This window comes from Branchiostoma lanceolatum, chromosome 1 (genome assembly GCF_035083965.1).
Source record: "Branchiostoma lanceolatum isolate klBraLanc5 chromosome 1, klBraLanc5.hap2, whole genome shotgun sequence".
Taxonomy (NCBI): Eukaryota; Metazoa; Chordata; class Leptocardii; order Amphioxiformes; family Branchiostomatidae; genus Branchiostoma; species Branchiostoma lanceolatum.
In genome coordinates, this window is record NC_089722.1 from 42,115,517 (window position 1) to 42,129,476 (window position 13,960).

The following is a 13,960-nucleotide window of genomic DNA, read 5'->3' on the forward strand; positions in this document are numbered from 1 at the left end:
CTTCTAAACAGAATAGAAGATTAACCCTGTTAATTGTTACAAACGACTTTGTGATCAAAGGATGAATTTATATTTTAACATTTGATATCATGATGTATAACTATTATATCATTTTCTTTTTATGCTGCGGAAACAAGTGTTATACTTCTTCAGATACTATTTTCTGAACTCAAAACACATCATATTGGCAACTTCACCAGGTAGCACTAAGTTTCAGATAAACCCCTGAGCACCCCAAAATTTTCCCAACATTTCATACATACACAGCAGTCATGTTCTGATAAACCCCCCAGCACCCCCGAATATCAACATTTCATACATACACAGCAGTCATGTTCTGATAAACCCCTCAGCACCCCCGAATATCAACATTTCATACATACACAGCAGTAATGTTCTGGTAAACCCATGAGCACCCCCAAATATCCACGTTTCATACCTACACAGCAGTGATGTTCTGATAAACCCCTCAGCACCCCCAAATTATCCAAATATTTCATACATACACAGCAGTAATGTTCTGGTAAACCCCTCAGCACCCCCACATATCCACATTTCATACATACACAGCAGTAATGTTCTGATAAACCCCTAAGCACCCTCAGATATCCACATGTCATACATACACAGCAGTGATGTTCTGATAAACCCCTGAGCACCCCCAGATGTCCTGTAGTCTTACAAAAGCGGTGTGATCATCAGTAACTGACATAAATTGGACTTCATTTTTCATTTGTAGGTCTCTAAATTAAATCTGATGAAGGCTTGGTTGATTTCATATTCATGAATGATCATTGACGGTGTTAAAGAATAACACTTGTTTCTGTCAAATTATTGCTTTAAAACTTCATAGTTACAAGAATGCTATATACAATCCTTCGGTGAAATGAAATACGTTACTAAAACTACTGGTAAGTAAATACATCTAGATTTTGGTGTTTCAAAGTTCCATAATGGAGTTCAACATTGTAAAGATTTAGTACTATTTACAACTTACAGTTAATACCTATTTTGGTGGAAAATGGGTTGAATAAAAGTTCCAAAGGGGAACTAAAATCCTGCGTCTCCAGCGTGGTTAATGAAGGATGATTGTGGTGTAGGTGTGTCGGTTGTTACTGAAGGATGATTGTGGTGCAGGTGTGCCGGTTGTTACTGAAGGATGATTATGGTGCAGGTGTGCCGGTTGTTACTGAAGGATGATTGTGGTGCAGGTGTGCTGGTTGTTACTGAAGGATGATTGTGGTGTAGGTGTGCCGGTTGTTACTGAAGGATGATTGTGGTGTAGGTGTGCCGGTTGTTACTGAAGGATGATTGTGGTGCAGGTGTGCTGGTTGTTACTGAAGGATGATTGTGGTGTAGGTGTGCCGGTTGTTACTGAAGGATGATTATGGTGCAGGTGTGCCGGTTGTTACTGAAGGATGATTGTGGTGCAGGTGTGCTGGTTGTTACTGAAGGATGATTGTGGTGTAGGTGTGCCGGTTGTTACTGAAGGATGATTGTGGTGCAGGTGTGTCGGTTGTTACTGAAGGATGATTGTGGTGTAGGTGTGTCGGTTGTTACTGAAGGATGATTGTGGTGCAGGTGTGTCGGTTGTTACTGAAGGATGATTGTGGTGCAGGTGTGTCGGTTGTTACTGAAGGATGATTGTGGTGCAGGTGTGTCGGTTGTTACTGAAGGATGATTGTGGTGCAGGTGTGTCGGTTGTTACTGAAGGATGATTGTGGTGTAGGTGTGTCGGTTGTTACTGAAGGATGATTGTGGTGCAGGTGTGTCGGTTGTTACTGAAGGATGATTGTGGTGCAGGTGTGTCGGTTGTTACTGAAGGATGATTGTGGTGTAGGTGTGTCGGTTGGCTTCAATTGAGGATCTACCATCTACCTTACATAAGAACTAGCCCGATGATTGCAGTTGTCCACTCAAGTACAGAGCATTAGGATTAACAATAAATGGCAGTAATAAGGAGAGGGGACTAAAAAGAAGCTTTTCAAAAATGTTGTAAATCAAAAAGTGATTGAGTATGAGTTTATTGAGCATGAGTGTGGTCACACGCACAGCTTCCCCACTGTACCCCCCTCCCCACAGATCACCCCCCTCCCCACAGAGTAAACCCCTCCCCCCGTCAGAAGTCACAGTGGATCCACAAGTGAGTGCCGCAGGTGGCAATTACATAACTGACTGCATCTTTGACGTTCAGACAAAGGGAAGCGACCCTTAAGCGATACAGAATGGCAAATTGTTGGAGCGAGTACATGTCACACACTTCAGTAGAGACACATTTGCTGTACTTTTGAATACTCAGGCAAGTCGTCCTAGTTAATTCCTGACAGAATGCTGTTAGCATTTCTAAGTAACATGCTCATCATCCCCTTCGGGCTGTTGGGGTGCCCCACTCGAAGTCCTGAACAGTATCCTACGTTTCTCTGACCTCCCCTTTTCTTTGTGCCTATGCTAACCACGTACCTATGTCTTGCTGTCTTTGCATAGACTAACTCTGTGTTTGGTTAGGTCTGAAGACAGTGCCACTTGTGTTGGTCATTCCAGCTCAGAAAGAGTTTGATAGCACCTCAAAAATCAGCTGTCTCTGAGAAACACACTTTGTTTTTGGGTTCCTGAGAGTGCAACGCAAGCAACAAATCACCTTCACCCGGTTGGTTTATCACCTGTGCTGTGGGCACGTAAAACAATAGGCAGTGTGCGCTCAGATGTAAAATCAAATCCATCTTGTTCAACCACTACGGTACACAGTGTCAGACGGACTCCTGATACTTACAGACGTGTTCAGACTGAAGAACCCAAAATCGGGACGGACAAATCCATTGCCGTCTCTGTAAGGGGTGTTTTTGCGTGATATCCACCACCCCGCCCCCCGTCCCCCAGGTTAAGCACCTTTTGGTACAGTCATACATTGAAGCCCAGGCGAGACCATTACAGTCCTGTGAGGGGTGTTCTCGCGTAAGTTCTGTCCCCCCCTCCCCCCCCCCCCCCCATGCATATGTTGGTACGGTCATACAAGCCCGGGCGAGACCATTGCGTACACTGTGAAGGGTGTTCTCATGAGTGGGTCGCCGCTACAGACGTCAAAACGTAGAAATGCAAAATCAAAACATAAAAATCTAATTATTTGACGGACATACAGTCACACTCTCATTAGTCGAACCGCTAATTGTGATGGACAGTCAGGATCAGTCTATTAGGGCTTGGATTTTCTGTCAGTTCTCACCACACAACGACATCGTATCTTTGCTCCTTGATGTCGATATGTAATGGTTAGGTGTTATTGAAACTTATTATGTGTAGGAATGACTAGAAATTGGATTTTTTTAATTCAAGATTCAAGCCTCATATATAAATGCTCTGGATACCTTTAATCTTTACCGCTGTTATGTGGCCGTATAGCGTTGATATAGCGTTGATTGGCAGCCACTTCGAACACTTTTGCGTTTCAGCTATGCCAGTAAACATTTCTAGCAAGTTAGCCCCTGCAGTTGGCTGCAATACTGAAAGTGCTCAGCCCTCAGACGACCGTGAAATTTGTTGTGTCCTGGTCGTGTACATTTCATTTACTTTCCGGGCTCGGCGTGTACTTTCCCAGTAACCCAGACGTTGCTTCCCATTACAAAAGAAATATGGAAGGCTTAATAGGTGTGTTTAGCTGAACCGCGCATGCGCGCTAGGTGATGTCAATCGAGGAGATAGATAGGTGATAATTGCCGCTAAATTATGTATGCCCCATTAACGCACGAAGCAACACGGCGGATTTCCTGTACGTTTATTTCTAGGGTATGTGTACGGACATTTCATGTCCTTTACACGTCCTGCACACAGAAATAGTCCATTTCTGAGGACAATAAAAAGACCGGACGCGCCAAGGAAGCAGGGTAGAAACCATGTTGTTGGTAAAGGAAATGTAGAACTTCCAGGGATGTGAAGGGCTTCCAGGGATTTCTGACCCGAGCTTTTCGTGTAGACAACACAACACAATACCTTTGACAATACCGATCTCGCTCCGTGGCATAAATGTAGTTCAGTGCTTTAGTACAATGACGTTGCCATGATTATACTCCAGTACGATGGCATCCTGCGGTGAGGGGCGGTAAGTGCTACGATTGTTAGAAACCTCACACGCACCTGAATTTTCAAATGCACGTGGCTTTGTGGTTTTGTACCTTTAACGCCGTTCCTGATCTAACCTTAAGTCAAGCCGTCTGAATAGTAAAATGTCTTTGTGGTTTTGTACAGCCTTTAACGTTATCCCTGATCTAACACTCAGTCTTGTGCAATCATCGATGTGTGAACATCGCAGTCTCTACCAGACTAACTACGCCGGCTATAATGAGAATATTTGCCGGGGGGGGGGGGGGGGGACTTTGGCCATGGAGGGTAACATTCGCAGGCGCAATATTCGACCCTCTCTCCGTAGCCGACTCCCTTCATATAATTGACTCTCACTGCACGAAATGGCCTCGTATCCCTCGGATACGCTAAATCCGCACCGGGATATGGAATATTTCTGGAGGAATCCCTGTACGTATACGCCGGGATACGAGGCCATTTCGTGCAGTGTCTATTTGGCCAATTTCTACTATTTTCCCAGCGACCCGCGGAGGCTGGTAGAGCCTAGAGCATCACACGACAGAATGAAGCAGACCACTCTCCTCGTTCTAGCCGTGACGTTTGCGGGATACCTGTTTATCGGAGGAGGCGTTTTCCACGTCTTGGAGGCGCCACAGGAGCAGAAGATACGAGATAAAACCTTCAAAATTCATCAAGATCAAAACGAACTCTTCGAGCAGTTGTTTGACCATGACTCCTTCGACAACCACAACAACAACGCCACAGACGACCCGGACCGTCTCCTGGGACAGGATGACGTAACGGTGCTGGTGAGAAGAGTGAAGGAGCACCTGGACGAAAGTCTCAGAAACCTGACGTGGGAAACTCCTGGAAACACGACCAACATGACTCAACCCGTGATCAGACTCAGGCACGTCCCCACAATGGTTCTGTCTCAGCATCAGCTAGAGGACATCATCCACACGGTGTGGACAGCTTCAGAGAGCGGACTGCACCCATTCAGTGACGATGCAGATAGCTCGCCGCCGCACTGGGACTTCCTGCCGTCCGTAACCTTCTCGATGACCGTAGTCACGACCATCGGGTACGGCGCACACACTCCGCAGACTACAGGTAGGGGGAGGTACTTTTTCGCAAAAGTGCAGATTTTGCTGAACATGATACGCACCTAGAAATATGGGGAGGGTCTATCTGAATATGAAAATGCAACAATTTTGTGATTATTTCAATATCAACCCCCCCTCCGTACATACCCCCTGAATTTTGTACTATGACTATGTACCAAACTAGTATACAGGTATATGCTAGCAAACATAGTTAACACCATAAAGTATAGGTAGTTCAAAAGATATTACAGTTAATATCTGAGCCCCAAATCCATTCTCCACATAGATATAGGCTATTCCCAAATCACCCCCATTGCAAAAATGTCCTATTACACCATGTACAAACCTCAAGGGGTATGTACAGGGAGGTTAGAGTCCACTACTTTCTGTGCTTAGATAGACCATCTCCATATTTTGAAATGCGTATTTTACAAACTTGGAATTAATACTGGGGTCGTGTTGCGCAACGGCAGAGCGTTCGACTCAGAACCAAGAGGTCCCGAGTTCGAATCCTGTCATGTCACCGATCTTGTGCCCTTGGGAAAGGCACTTCACACGACTTTCCTCACTCCACCCAGGTGTAAATGGGTACCTGACTTCGGTTGGGGAAGGTCGTATTGAGGTCACCTGGTGACGCCGAATGGCAGCCGCCCAGACCCTTGCGACAATTCCACAAAATGCAAGTGTGGATAAGATATTATATACATTGTGTTTTGTGTGAAACCTGTAATACCCTGCATCAATTCAGCGCTAATTAATAGGCTGCCATTGTGGGTAATCTCTGACCAATAAAAAACATTATTTTAATACTACACTACAGGGGGCCGCGTGTTCGTCATCTTCTACGCGCTGCTGGGGATCCCTCTCACGGCGGCGTTTCTCAGCGGGCTCGCCGGAGTCATGAGCGACGTGGCCCGGCGGTTCACCGACGCTATCCTGCGGTGGAACCCGAAGTGCACGCCTGCCACGGCCTCACGCATAGCGTGGGCGTGCTGTCTGGTCCTGGGGACGGGAGTGTTCTTCGTTCTGCCCGCTTGGGTGGTGCACTTCGTGGAGAAGTGGAGCTTCTTGGATTCCGTGTACTTCATGTTCGTGTCTCTTAGCACCATCGGGTTCGGCGACTTCGTGGCGGGAACAGAGAAGCAGAACTACTGGGAGGGCTACAGGATCATGATGAAGGTAATGATGATCTTTTTTTAATTAGAATTCAAAATAAGGCCATGCTGATTTGATTATATGGTTGACATCCGCTCGGGCATCATTTTTTGTCCGTTTCCAAAAAAAAAGGCTTCGTGGCCGGCACCGAGTAGCAGATCTACTGGGAAGGCTACAGGATCATGATGAAGGTAATAATGATCTTTATTTGCACGTTTCTGTCCGCGTGGGCTAAATGCAGCAGTTTCACTATTACATGAAACCTTTACGTAAAGAAAATCACTTGTAGCGTTCTTGAACAGTAGGGGGAACAAAACAACTAAACCTATGCTAGACTTCATTTGTCGTTTATGCCATGTTGATTTGATTACCCCAAAACTGATGCGAGTGTGCTAATAAACTTTGAAAAGTTTGGCAAAAACAAGTTGCCTTCAATATAAAATCCAGGTGGCCAGGAAGAATAAACAATACTTAACACACAGTTTGGTATACCGAATAATAGAATATTCATTTTTGTTCTTTCAAATCTTCTTCGTTGACTTTGGAATTGACTTTGGCATTCTATGACATTAGTATCCGTTTTCCGAAATACATTTTTTGCAATTTACAGCATATATTTTCTCATTTTGCAGCTGCTTTCTATGATTTACAGTATAGTAAAATCCTTTTTGGGGGGAAACGGACGAACATTGATTGTCCACATCATCAAATCAACATAGCCTTACAAAACAGCCCAACATGTACGGCTATGCTGTCATTACATCTATCGTTTAAATGTCTCTTCCCTCTTCTTAGAACAAGTGTGTACGAATTCGTCGTACAATGTTATCAGAGGATGTTACTTAATATATATACAAATAGTTCTACTTTTTCCAAGGTGTGGATCGTCGTGGGGCTGGCGTTCCTGGCCACCATCTTCGACCTCGTCTCACAGGCCATCAAGAAGGTCGAGGAGAAGATGGATGGGGGAACGTCGGAGGATGGAGATGAGAAAGGGGAAGACAATCTTGGACAGGATGTGGGATATACGGAAGAGCAGAGTGATGGCAACAACAAGAAGGAACAGAACCTGCACAGCAAAGACGCGGCAATGGGAGGGAGGGTCGCTCCGGCGGCCAGACCTCGCAGGAGGCCGCAGGTTCCGCTCATTATGATCGTGGACAACCCTGCAACCGGGCGGCAAGCTAGGCAGCATGTCTGGCAGATGTAGACCGTGTTAAACACAACACTTTTACAGCCCTGAACAGTTTCATCAGGTCGGTAAGTCACTGGAAAAGGCTCTTTGTACACAACCAAGTGGTTTATTCAACCGACGCTTCGATGACCATCTGTCGCCTTCCTCAGAGCAAATCTGACTGGTTCACTTTGCGTTGCAGCACAGGTGTTTGGATACGCATCTATAAGCAGCAAAACAGGGAAAGGCAGTATTGGACAGAATGAGGATACGAAGGACCATAGTGATGGCAACAAGAAGGACCACAATATGCACAGCAAAGACGTGGCAATGGGAGGGAGGGTCGCTCCGGCGGCCAGACCTCGCAGGAGGCCGCAGGTTCCGCTCATTATGATCGTGGACAACCCTGCAACCGGGCGGCAAGCTAGGCAGCATGTCTGGCAGATGTAGACCGTGTTAAACACAACACTTTTACAGCCCTGAACAGTTTCATCAGGTCGGTAAGTCACTGGAAAAGGCTCTTTGTACACAACCAAGTGGTTTATTCAACCGACGCTTCGATGACCATCTGTCGCCTTCCTCAGAGCAAATCTGACTGGTTCACTTTGCGTTGCAGCACAGGTGTTTGGATACGCATCTATAAGCAGCAAAACAGGGAAAGGCAGTATTGGACAGAATGAGGATACGAAGGACCATAGTGATGGCAACAAGAAGGACCACAATATGCACAGCAAAGACGTGGCAATGGGAGGGAGGGTCGCTCCGGCGGCCAGATCTCGCAGGAGGCCGCGGGTTCCGCTCATTATGATCGTGGACAACCCTGCAACCGGGCGGCAAGCCAGGCAGCACGTCTGGCAGATGTAGACCGGTGTTAAACACAACACATTTACAGCCCTGAATAGTTTCATCAGGTTGGTAAGTCACTGAATAAACATACTCTGCAACCGGGCGGCAAGCCAGGCAGCACGTCTGACAGATGTAACCTCCATTCACATTAATCCGCCGGGTTACTTAATTCCGGCACCCTGAAAAGGTACGTCCAAACAGATCTTCAACCCAACGTTCCCCGATATAATGCTCCCTGTATATCTGAACTTTGTATATCTGGGGGTGCTGCACTAGAGATCTCTCAAATCCGCTGTTTTTTAAAAGTGTCGGATTTATGTAACCCGGCGGATTAATATCATGAGGTTAGATGTTAAACACACAAAAATTAAAGCGGTCATCTTTGATTGAGGTGAAGCATGATGCTTTTTCAAGTAGCTAGTGGTAGCGCAATGCGGCTTCGCCACGGCTCATGTTTTTTACAGAATGCCAACGATCCCAAAATTTCAATCTATTGAAAATGTGGATAAAGTTTCAGTCCCAAAACTGTTGTACACGTGTATTTATTTGATGTTACTGGTTTATTGTTTATTTCATAGAGACATTGTTCCTAAATAATGAATAAAACAAAAGCTAATTCATACAAACTATACTTACAATACTAATGGGACAAGAATCATAACGTTACCTTACAACTACGTATGAACAAAAGTTAATGGAGGCAAACTATGTAAAACTATAGAGAGAATATTTGAAATAAAGATTGATATTATACAACTAAAAACTAATGTGGATAGATTATACATGTACAAGTAAGCTCGATGGACCGTTTCAGTCGAACACCGCATAAGCCACGTCCCTTGTTCTATTTCGAACACCTCCATCAAAAACAGCTCTTGACGGACATAAAAGCCCGCCTGAGAATAATGCGGACTGAGTTCTGCTGAGCTTTCATTGCTAGCGGCTCTGAAACTCTTTCGGAGTGGACCAAAGAAAAATGCTATGCCTTCTTTGTTGACGGCTGTATCCATCGAGTATGGAAAACCTGTCACAGATATACGTACCCTGCTTTACACGTTCCATCTCTGTCCTGCTAGCGCTACGCGCTGTTTTTGACGGAGGTGTTCCAAATAGAACAAGGGGTTCTATATGTTCCATATGGCGTTCGACGGGAACGGTCCATTGAACGTTAGCTTGAAAGTTTATCTGTGTTGGTAGAAATCATTCTGAAACAAAGTTGTACTTCCACTTATAAATTCCTCAGTACTTGACAAAGACTCGGGTTGGACAGTCGAACATTTGGGTAACTCCAAATTTTTGTGTTGGAAATTACAGTTCAACGTTGCTGAAACGTTATTAGCAAAATGCAACTAAAGTCAGAGTGAACTTAGTCGGCCGGGTAAGCAATCCGATATGAAGATTATGATAAGAAAATCACGAAAACTTATGTTGGTAAACTAGACATAACCAAATCATACTTAACAGTGCGATGATTGCAATACACTAGCTACTCTTGGCTCTTAAAATTTACATTACATGATATAGAAAAACGGGCGAATTTGGGGCCATTTTCGTACCCTTTTATCACCTTTACTTCCAAAACCGTGATTGCCCTAGACCGAAAAGGATTGCGATTTTGTTATTCGTTATTCAGTTATCACCCAGTTCTCCATTTGAGTTCCTAATGCTATAGTGTCTATTCGAGCCATTGCCTTTGTCACACGCTTTAATTGATTGTCTGGTTATTTGTGTGTCCTTTTAAGTTTTAGACTTTGTATTTATTACGTTCTGTTTTATAGATCAGGGCTCCTCGAAACCAGCTTGCTCAAATAAAGCCGAAGGGACTTCCCACTAATCTGAAGATTTGATAAATAGATAAGTAAAATTTTAAAGATTATCTTATAGTAGTTACGATTATGTAATAGTAGTTAAACTAAATATCTACAACGAAAGACGAAGGAATAGACCAGTTCGGTAACTCAGGCTGCAATTCTGTACTTTTCCTCTGTTCCTCTTGCCTCAGAGGTGAGGCTAATTTCCAGGGTTCAGATATTCAATAAAAGCAAATATTTATACCTGTTCCCTTGGAAATTATCCGTTGTCATGGCAACATTCTAGAATTTCACCTCCCCAAACAGCTTCAAATACACTCCTCCTAGAACAGCCGAGATTACAGAACACGTAACCACGGTAACCAGGTAGGTCAGCTCGTAGCCGTTCTCCTGGGTTCCCAGAACGTACCAGGCCGTTGCCATGGCGACGTTTCCGGTCAGGGTCAGCACAACGTTGACCCCCAAGGTCGAGGTCGTTGTCATGGAGAAGTTAATGCTGAAGGTCTCCACGGCGGCGAGGATCCCCCCAATCAGAACGCCGACGCACTCGTGAAGGTCACCCACCACGACCAGCATCACGGCCTGGAGAGGTTTGTCATGACTTAATAAATTCAATACGATCCATGACGTGACTGCAAAAGAATGCTTTTGAAATACAACGCATAACGAAACACTCAAAACTTACACACTTCCTTGTCAACGAAATCCGTTTGAACAACTACTAATAAGAGATTTGGTCGCTCAACGTTGGCCACTTCAGTGGAAAAGAAATGACTAAAAAGGAAAAGTACCGGGTACAATGACATCGTATATATACACGTATAATGTCGTTGAATTGAAAGTACAAAAGAAAGTACAGAAAAATTTTAGATATGCATGAACTGTATAGATGAAAAGTTCATGGCGCCTTTACTTAATCTCCAAGTAGATGTTTCGATAGCAAAATGTCAACTGTCAGCCGAGACTGTGGTGACCACGGCAGCTACGAATTTGCCACCGAAACATCTGCTTGGAGATTAGTCCATACCAGCATGACGAGCCAGTGCAGCCCCAGGGGCAGGGTGAACCACAGGCGGAAGGCAGAGGCGCACAGCCCGACCGCCAGCACGCGTGCCCCGAGCTCGGGAACCTTCCACACCGCAAACAGCAGCATTCGGGACACAATCTGCAGCAGGAGTAAAGGGACGGGAGAAAGAACGTAGTACGCATTGTGACACACGTAGAAAGGCAAAATCCGTTTTTGCTAGGTCATCCAGTTTGTCCTAAGGGTGCACTAGTAGGCTCCTGCCACATTTGGGACAGTGCTCTCACCGCAAAAGCGCCACCTACATCGGCTACTTATAGCGGTGAGAAGCAGTACTCCAGTCAAAAGCTCTGATGAAGGTGTCTGACAGACATCGAAACGTTAGCAGGTGAGAATTCCCGGTTGTGTAAAAAGAATCTCCGATACTCTATGTTCTACCAACCTGATGAAATTATTTTCGGGGGTATCTGTATCTGTCTGTATCTATATAGCCATGCGGCGTAACACACCAGCAATGGTAATGTTTCTCAAGCTCTTATCTTATCTTTAAAAAAAATCTTTATTGGTTTTTCAAAATAATATTACAAATACAATAAGCGAACCATCCAGCAAGAACCGATATTGTGCAAATAATGTGACATCATATATAAAAATATTCATAGAAGTTCGGTGTAATCTTATATTATCTCATATCATATCATATGTTATCATATCATATCATACGTTAGATTATTCTATTTATCTTATCTTATCTTATTTTACCTTGTTTTACCTAACCTAACCTTACCTTACCTTACCTTACCTTACCTTACCTTACCTTACCTTACCTTACCTTACCTTACCTTACCTTACCTTACCTTACCTTACCTTACCTTGCCTTACCTTACCTTACCTTGCCTTACCTTACCTTACCTTTTATTGTTACTTATACGTAGAAAAGGCGACAAAAGACCCATTAGACAAGCACAATCGTTGCATCTTCAGATTCAGACCTTTCCCTGCGGCTGTTCTGTTTGTGGCGTTCCCCTTTCGGTCCCGTCATTTTTCAGCTCCAAGCAGATGTAGTGGAACACCACCACGGCTCGCAGCGCCCCCAGGAGAGCCACGACCATAACTGCAGCCCTGAGGCCGCTCACGCCACCCGACAGGAAAGAAATGTACACCTACACGTCGGGAGAGAGAAAAGTAAAGCATCCGTTCTTAGACTGACGCTTTTTCGACTAGAAGCGTAAAGCGCATTTTCGATAGTTTAATACTAGTGCAATGCTGCTATGCTGTGGCTCGCGTTTTCAGCCAAGCACACTGATATAACTTGTTGAAGTGAACATTACATATTCATTTATTTATGGTCTTCGGGGTGGTACTTTCAGTTACTGAGTAAATGATTCCCAATGTAAAATGTTGTTATTAAGTACTATTTCTGTCAGGAACCCCAGACTGTTTAAAGCGCCGACTAGTAATCAACGATGGTACTGCAGCCTCGACAAGGGACTGTACATGTATTCTAGTATTCCTTTTTCAAAACTAGTTGTCTGAAATGTTAGGACGACCGGCTATACCATGCTTTTGGAATACCAAGATTAGAGCACCCGTCGAACACGGACAGTTGCAAAACAGGTTACGTAGAGGCAGTAAGTTTCATACCATTTTTGAGGCCGTGGCGGCAATGCCAATGGTTGTTAACCACTGTATCTGGGACACGGTATTGGACGGTGGAGCCAAAGACCTTTTACCTCCCCAGCCGAAGTCAGGTACCCACTTTCACAACTGGGTGGAGTGAGGGAAGTCGTTAAATTTAAGTGCCTTTACCAAGGGCACAACATCAGTGGCATGTCAGGGGGTTCAAACCCAGGACCTCTGTGTTCCGGGTCAAACACCCGAACAGACCCCGAAGATCTTTAGAAGAAAGTTCACCTGCGTGCAGAGTTGTGGGAGCGACTGGTGCACCGCCGCCACCAGGTGCATGATGGGAGGGAACCACGCGACGTAGTCCGCCCCTCTCGTTCCCAGTCCCCGCCAGATGCGGAGGAAGATGACGACGTAGTCGATGACGACACCCAGCTGCAGCAGGTGCAGCAGGTAGAGCGCGGTTCGACCCCGGGTCAAGATGACGTCATCGAACGACAGAAATACGGCGGCCAGGATCTGTAGAAGAACCGACGGTCCCACCACGAACCCTAGCGTCAGCCACGACCTAACGATATTGATCAATGATGAAGACCTTTATTGTACACATATACCCATTGGGTTTAGTACAGGTCAGAACACAAGAATAGTATACAGATACGAATTCGAAATATACGATAAAAACATGTCATACATAGCATACAGGTACGATGATAAATACATACGATTCATCTATACATTGTCAAATTACTACAAGAATGATAAACTACATGGGTTCGACTTCTCAGCACCGCGGCTTGATAAATGAAGGTTAGGCATGCGGATAAACAATACATAAACAGCAGAAACGTCGGTAAGTACATCTCCGAGTTTTATCCAGTTAAATTCGGTCTTTATATAACAACATTTATATGCCTGCCACTTTTGATCCATTACTGATATCACGTGTTTGCAAGATCACGTGATTGGTCAATCGAACCTGAAGAAGGCTGCCGAAGAGAAGGCCGACAATCTATCAATCAAGTTGGAAGACAATACAATCCTCACTTTACTCAGGTGTAAATGAGTACCTAGCTCTTCTAGAGTTGGGGACGGCCCTCGGATAGGACGTTAAATGGAGGTCCCGTGTTTGAGGAGAGTCACA

At 44.8% G+C, this 13,960-nt stretch overlaps 2 protein-coding genes across 2 annotated transcripts; one reads left to right on the forward strand and one right to left on the reverse strand.

Annotated features, from left to right (window-relative positions):
- Positions 1-4,637: 4,637 nt before the first annotated feature.
- LOC136426904 (potassium channel subfamily K member 2-like) lies at positions 4,638-7,805 on the forward strand. Its single transcript, XM_066415627.1, has 3 exons — positions 4,638-5,187; positions 6,001-6,359; positions 7,213-7,805. Exons 1-3 carry the CDS (start codon positions 4,638-4,640, stop codon positions 7,543-7,545), a joined length of 1,242 nt encoding a protein of 413 aa, XP_066271724.1. The 3' UTR covers positions 7,546-7,805.
- Positions 7,806-8,580: 775 nt separating this feature from the next.
- LOC136423802 (uncharacterized) lies at positions 8,581-11,327 on the reverse strand. The gene is made up of 2 exons (XM_066412124.1): positions 11,194-11,327; positions 8,581-10,748 (listed from the first exon to the last, which is right to left on the reverse strand). Exons 1-2 carry the CDS (start codon positions 11,317-11,319, stop codon positions 10,449-10,451), a joined length of 426 nt encoding a protein of 141 aa, XP_066268221.1. The 5' UTR covers positions 11,320-11,327; the 3' UTR covers positions 8,581-10,448.
- Between the last annotated feature and the right edge of the window lie 2,633 nt (positions 11,328-13,960).

Bases quoted from the DNA above. Each gene is read 5' to 3' on its own strand.
- LOC136423802 (XM_066412124.1), bottom strand. From the start codon at position 11,319: ATGCTGCTGTTTGCGGTGTGGAAGGTTCCCGAGCTCGGGGCACGCGTG. The intron at 10,749-11,193 runs GTATGGACTAAT...AAACCTCTCCAG, and splicing joins TGCACTGGCTCGTCATGCTG to GCCGTGATGCTGGTCGTGGT.
- LOC136426904 (XM_066415627.1), top strand. From the start codon at position 4,638: ATGAAGCAGACCACTCTCCTCGTTCTAGCCGTGACGTTTGCGGGATAC. The intron at 5,188-6,000 runs GTAGGGGGAGGT...ACTACACTACAG, and splicing joins ACACACTCCGCAGACTACAG to GGGGCCGCGTGTTCGTCATC. The intron at 6,360-7,212 runs GTAATGATGATC...ACTTTTTCCAAG, and splicing joins GCTACAGGATCATGATGAAG to GTGTGGATCGTCGTGGGGCT.